This window comes from Austrofundulus limnaeus, unplaced genomic scaffold (genome assembly GCF_001266775.1).
Source record: "Austrofundulus limnaeus strain Quisiro unplaced genomic scaffold, Austrofundulus_limnaeus-1.0 Scaffold95, whole genome shotgun sequence".
Lineage (NCBI taxonomy): Eukaryota > Metazoa > Chordata > Actinopteri > Cyprinodontiformes > Rivulidae > Austrofundulus > Austrofundulus limnaeus.
The window spans coordinates 787,924-795,304 of NW_013952497.1; the positions used below are offsets into that span (position 1 = coordinate 787,924).

The 7,381-nt window shown below is 35.8% G+C and overlaps 1 protein-coding gene across 1 annotated transcript in view; it reads left to right on the plus strand.

The window, feature by feature from the left end:
* zbbx (zinc finger, B-box domain containing) overlaps positions 1–7,381 on the plus strand; it is a 66,349-nt gene that overhangs the window by 1,324 nt on the left and 57,644 nt on the right. Inside the window, exons 2-3 of the mRNA XM_014012839.1 lie at positions 716–846; positions 1,433–1,546. Coding sequence (XP_013868293.1) covers positions 749–846; positions 1,433–1,546 — 212 coding nt within the window. The 5' untranslated portion in view covers positions 716–748. The remainder of the gene's footprint in view (positions 1–715; positions 847–1,432; positions 1,547–7,381) is intronic.

Sequence of the window (7,381 nt, forward strand, 5' to 3'; positions counted from 1 at the left end):
GGATTTAGACCAAATACTTATGTATTATTGTAACCAAGAAGACAAATTAAATAATAGCTCTGGATCTACTAATGGCATCGGGATGATCTAAGTATCAAAATGTAGCTTTTAAAGCCAGGAATCTGAAAATGTGATTTGGTAATTTAGACCAAATTTGACTGGATCCTCATTTCGATGTGATGGGTCACATATACAGTATATCATACCATTTTTATTTATAAAACAGCAGCTTAAAGCCAACCAAAGTGCTGTACAATAAATTCAGACACACCGAGGACGAGGTAAAAATACAAAACAATTTGAAGTGACTGCAAACAGCTGAAAAGAACAGAGTTACAAAACACCATACACACCAATACACAATAAACTAGCATTAACAACGTCAATGCTGTCTGTCTGACCACAATGGCTATAACTCGTTCCGTTTTCAATATAGACCTCAATATATGTTGGCCTCAATATACGTTCCTTCAAGTAAAGATAAATTAATAACTGATTTTTTTCTCTTTAAAAACATGTATAATACCTAATAAAACTGTCAAATATATTTAAACACAAGACCAAAAAAAAAACATCTTCCTATCATTCACTTCAGCAGATGCTTCCCTGCTATTCTTCTCATTTCACAGCAGCAGTGTTTACCCTGTTATTTACCCTAAGCCATACGTGATTACCAGTTTTRTACCATTACTGTCTATTTTGTTTTTTACTGCAGGGGAAGTCTGCTCGTGAAAGCACAGCAACAGGCATGGGAGATAAAACTCAGCCACAGGAAAAGAGAAGTATGAAATTAAATGACTTTGTGCCTCCCAACAACAAGGCCAGATCTGTCAAGCTCAGTGCCAGGTAAGATAAGATCAATAATTTGATTGAAGGCATTTGATAGAAGCCCCTTTGCCTCTCTTTACTGACATGCAATTCATTCAGTGCTCCTCTGTTGCCTATCGCCTTTTTATTTTAAATTTATTTTTATTGATTCATTAAAAACCAAAAAGAAAAAAAAGTTGTACAATAAAAAAAAATCACAAACCATACATTAAATGAAAGGAGGCAGAAAAAAAGCATCTTATTATACAGAGAGTTCGCTAAAAATGGCTTACAGGCAAACTAACACCCATGAGGTTGATTCAGCAGTTTTCAGTGCAAAATCCACTTCACATGATTATGCAAGATTTTATTCTGTCCTATAATGAAGTCTTTATTTGCAAACAAACAATTATCCGAGTTGATGCCTGGATTAGTAGTGCACTCGTCCAATGACTAATTGATTAAAGTATTGATTAGTCATGACAACAGGGATCCACTAGTGCAGAAGATGGATTGAAYAAATGCTGATGAAAGTCTAACTGTTCAGTTGGACATAATAGGTCATTTGTATGATTGGTTGTTGTTGGTTGATTGCATATATGTTCATGTGGTTCTGTTGTCTTAGGAAGCTGCAGCAACTGCAAATAGACACCATGACTATGACCGCTGAGAGCAAGGACATGGAAGAGAAGCTACAACAGCTGAAAGACAACATGAGTAAAGAGAAAGTGGAGAGACAGTGAGTCCGACCATTACAGTCCTTAATAATGACAGTGAGCAGAAAAAGCTCGGGAGAAGATAATATGTACACATTTAAATGAAGCACCTTAAAATGGGAGACAAACAGTAACTAATAACTCATCACCATTGTAGCAATATATTTTTTGACATTAATAGTTSCATTTCAACTTCTATGTATACTGCATTCCTCATTAAGTTCAAGCACGCACATGTGTAAGAGGTCGGGCTGAGACCAAAACGAGAGTAAGTTTGAAAATTAGTGTGGCCTAACCTGAGTATACTAATAGCTTGTGTAAATGAAGTGATGTGTTCATATGACTTATAGATCAGAATATCAGTATGTTATTGGGAGTGGTGGCTTGTACCATCTGTTCAAAAGTGGTTTCTACTTCTCTTTGACCTCCGTCCTGATCATAGTAACAGGTAGGGTGAATGACAGAGGGTTCTGTGTTGCTGCCACAAAAGCTTAACGGTTTTCAAAAATCTTTGGGAAGGTGAAAGTGTCATATACTCTTGATAGTAACATGATGCATATTATTAACATTGTGGCAGAACAAGATAAATTGGTCCAATGAGGTTTACCTRCAGGATCATAAAATGTTACTTTTCTCGACATATTGTTTGGATGACACCACCATAGAAAATGGTGGGGAAAGAGGGGCAAGTAAATATCTGAGAAGTTGCATATCATGAGTTTTATCCCATCAAAAATCATTTTATAGACCACTTTTAACAGGTTCTAGGCTGAATCTTAGTTTACTTTTTTTATTCATTAATGTATGAAAAAAGAAATTGGGGATAATGTTTTGCCCATGTTTGTTTCTGTGTGTGTTTTTATTTGTCAGTAGACCTGATTTAATGAAACTCAAAAAATAATCACTGGCCCTATGTAGATCTACAATTCATAAACCTTTGGAGTTGATCTCATTCAATTTAGCAGCTTCAGCTAATCTACCTTAGCCAACACAAAACCAAAACGGCTATAACGTAGTCACATCAACAGGTATTGYTCAGGTTTGATGTGACAGTAGCCAAGAGTCACTCTTAGAACTCATTGCTCTAAAGCTCTTGCAATACTGAACACAACTCCACATAAAATCATTTGCATAGTTTGACCAAAATGGATATCTTTATCTCCTCTCATCAGAAACTGATCTTAGCTTAAAACTCTGGCATGAAAGGTGTAASTCCTAGTTAAGAAATGCTAGGTCCTTATTTTTTTAGTTTTTTGTTAAGAGGAACTGAGGAATGAATGAAGACCTGAAAGAGGAGTGGAATAGAACTGAAGGGAAAACACAAATGCAGTTCTGGAGACAGAGCAAGAAAAGAAAGACCAAACTGTAAAAGGATTGTCCACAAAAGAATATACTGAGCAATGCAGAAAGATGGAGWAGGACAGCAGTTGAGGTAGCGATGGGGACATCTGTGACTCATCTACCTGTAAATCTAAGAAAAAGTTTCACTGAAAGAAAGAAGCAAAACATTTCTTAAGAGAAGACTCTCACATATAGTGTTCCAAAACTGTTCTAAAAATCGGTGAARCAGCAGCAGCTTTTGCGCAACCTTACTTCTCTTCACGTTGCTGTGCGTTGCTGTTTATGTCCATTTTATTTATCATGCCATAATTTTAACTCGTATAATTAAAATCTTATTTGCAGCAAGGCCTTTAAAAATGTGCAATACTAACAGCTCTTTAGAGTTATTTAAAAGGAAATGCATACAAATCCATGTCATGTTTTATGAAACATATCCAATGCTGCTTGTTTTTTTATAATTCGAAAAACCAGTTACATACTTTTAATTTYATGTAGATTTTATTATTTGGTGTTTGGAGCAAAGTTAGATGTTACTCCATTTGACTTGATGTACAAGTTGTCATCCAAAAAACAAGAACARAAACAAGAAGCAATCTTGTATCTTTTTTAAAATATACTCGTTCAGTTTCAACCATCTCAAATATTCAGAGTTATTGGATTATTGGAGTCACTCATTATGCCTTAATTATGATGCTTCTAAATTTGTTTTATGATTAAAAAAAGTCTGTCCTATTTCCAGATGGCATATTTGCTAAGTGAACATGTGTTTAAGAGCAGTCTTAAAGCCATTTAAAATCCACTTACTTGATCTGACACCTGAAGTTTAAACACTTGGTCAAGATCCCTCAGTAACCCGGACTAAAAGAATGATGGTGTCCAATCACAACTAAACCAGCAATAGCAGCGATAGCTGTGTACAACATTGTTTAGATCACTCTTTGTTGTTGAGTGATTGGATTTAAATATAAAGAACATTTCAGCTTTTAAACTACACTGTAAAAAATGAAATGTTGGATTTACTTAACCATGTTATGTTACCTGGTTCCWCTTAACTGAGTTGAGTAAATTCAAAGCAACATACCAGTTTTTTAGCCAAAGAACATGAGTATGTTGCTTTGAATTTACTCAACTCAGTTGAGTGGAACCAGGTAACATAACATGGTTAAGTAAATCCAACATTTCGTTTTTAGAGTGTARATCAAATCARGTATGGAGAAAACAGCTACTTAGTAACATTTCCAGGATAACACCACCTGCCGTTAAGAAAATAAGCATTCCATCTTTTTTACGCTTAYTCTCCTCTTAATGTTCTGAAAAAATGAGACCTTGGAGTTATGTGCATTATTTCAAGCATATATCATTCATTACCATTCATTCTAATTATGTTGTGAATCAGTGCTCAGATTTCACTTTTATTGGTTACACATTCCTCTTGGCAATAAAGGGAGAACTGACATGTCTTACTCTGTCTGTTTTGCTGGTGTCCATCATATACAGTATAGGTTGACCAATATGAATTAAGAATTTTTCTGTGGTTGATGCTCTGTCTGATTTTTAGAAATAAGGGCAGCTGTCTGAGATATTGCAGTGTGTTTTGTACCTTGTACGCTTAACCCTCCTGCTGTCCTTGGGTTTATCATTTATAAAAGASCATTCTTGCATAAAAACTGTTATGAGGTTCAGTAGGCCATTTGTGTATACAATGGCTTGGCTGATAGTATTTTTTTGTGTGGCCAATATTGGTCTGTTAACATGGGTCACCCGATTAATCTAACTCTACCTTCATCTACGACATCTCTTTGTCTGCTCATACAGATTTGATTTTTGATGCCAGGCATGAAATGCTCCGTCATCTGGTTGCACATGTAATGTTTTCCCATGAGCATATATTTTGCATGATAACAAATATGACAGGAATAATTCTATTAGCATGTACATCAAACCACAATGCAAATTTATGAAGAAATCTGCTTTCTCGGGGGAAAAAAAGCTACATGACACAAACATTAGATTACAGCACAAAACTGGTTTTGATTTCTAATTCATAATTTCTCATTTGACAATTAAGGAAAACGCAAAAGGACAATTAGTTTTCCATTAGGCACCAAACTGTAAGCCACCTTCAAGTGTATCAAAGCAGCATATTGGAGAACAGTTTAATGAGAAAGGAGAAGTTTTTGTGGAACAAGAAGGCAAAATATTGTACAGTAATAGACTTGAATGACCATCTCATTACTGTAGTTAATTAAAACTAGATACCACATAGTGGTAACATAATGACCCCCGCACGCAGAAATGCACCAGAACTCAGAAGTCTTCATTCCTAAAATTGTAGTGGTTTGGGTGGGTGGGGGTGTGGGGGTGGGGCATTGGTTGACCTGATGGCTAGCCCTCATCAGAGCTAAACAACCAACGGAAATCTGAAGCTCCTATGCTTAATAGCTTTTGAGCAATGACCATTTTTGTATGTGCAGACACCCCTTTTTCAGATAAATTGGGGGTCTGGGGGTGGGGAGTGGGGAGTGGTCGGGGTGACACTGATTGGTGGGCTTGATGGATAGAATTTCATCAGAGCTAAACAACAAAAGAAATCTGAAGCTCCTGTGTTGAACAGTTTCTGAGTCATAAGCATTTTTGCATGTCCAGACAGCCCTTCTTTGAAAGGAGCCCCCTCCTCAAATATGGGGTTTATCGTAAAATCGTTGGCTGGCACAGTGTAGGTCAGACTCATCTACAGTCCTGCCAAATTTCATGTTGATCGGTGCAGCCGTTTTTGTGGTACGGTTGACCAAAAGTCACTGAAAAAAAAAAAAACCATGCGGGGGTCATAATGAGCTTTCATGTTTTTCTAAGCCTTGGTAGGACCAACTCTCTCAATGATATGGATCTAGAACATCAGTGCTCCACAGAAAAATGACCATAATTTGCAATGTATTTTATCTTCTAAGACCACTTTTGACTTTATTACATATCTTTGGAGTTTTGTTTGATTTAGATAACAATGCTGATCTGATACTTTAAAAAAACTGTAAAGCAAATAATCCAAAAGATGCTAATTATGTGAGAGATACACTAAATGACAATTACATTTATTATTTACATGTTTTAGACATGTTCTGGTCTTCATACACTTTTTCTGGTTCTGCACTAAACTTTCCTTCTCTAACATCACATAAACTTCTTAATGGCTTTAACTTTAACAACTTAAAGTATTTATAGTGTTGGTTTACAATCATTTACTTTAGGACATGGTCACAGACTTAAATTGGAAAAGTGTATTTCCTTTTGTAAAGACTAAGTCTTCAAAATGTTACAGTGGTTTAGTTGATCAACTAATTGACTAATCTCAATTGCCTGTCAGTGTTTGAACTACCATTTTGTTTTATGGACAAAAAAAGTCTGGCTGTACTGCAATAGAGTTTTGTTTTTTATTATCTTAATTTAAAGATAAACTGTGGGCAGAAAGTAAATGCAAACATTTTGAAGATAAACCCCATCCAAGAGAGGCARCAGTAATGCATCTTCTTCCAGAGTCACATTTTGTGTAACTGATTCCTGGGCACCAGGTGGGAACTGATAACATATATAACACTGCTTATCGCATTTAACTTTGTACAAAGGTCCAAAATCAGGCTTACCACAGGATGCAGCTGGCTTGAAAACAAACCTTTAAACTTGTATTTCTTACTTACAAAAACTAAACCAAAGCTGCTGCAGTTGTAGCTAATCCAAAAGAGAAATGCCAACAAACTAAAGCAAACAAAAGCAAAACAAGAGTGCAAGTTTACATATTTGATGCAGAGCAAAACATTACGTAATATATAAAGACATCAGAACAAACTATTGGATAAATCTTGTGCCAGCAGGAACTGGATTTCAATTACTCAGATTAAATCTGTATGTGTATAATTTGAAATTGAATGCATTGGTTTGAAAATTAATTTTACTGAATTGAAACTGAATTTAAAGTTTTGTGTCTGAATTAATTGCTTTGAAACTGTATTTTGGTCTATTAAAATTTAAGTTKGACTACTTTCAATTTCAGTTCCATAATTCAGATTTTTTGTGTCACACATTTGAGGTCAGATTTATAAAACTTGCGTACGCACAATTTGAGCCCAGAAACTTGCGTACGCCACTTTTTACGCCAAGGTTGTGATTTATAAAATCCAAACTTGACGTGAAAATGTGCGGTGCCTTACGCCAGCTCTGACCCATGCGTACGCTCATTTTGGAGACATGAAACTGCGACACAGATGATGAAGTGAGGAATTAGAGCCACACTGTGTAATGATCACTGTCAGAGATTTAATTTCACTTCATCAGACTTAGATTTTTATTCAACTTTATCATCAGCTTTCTTAACAGTAATATTTATGTTTCTGCTGCTGAGCCATGAGGACCTTTTGAAATAAAAACTTAAATCTTAAATAAAAGTTCCCATGTGCAGCTCCATTCATCTGTTTCCTCCTCAGACGACCCTGACCCACAGACCCCTCCCTGACCCACAGACCCCT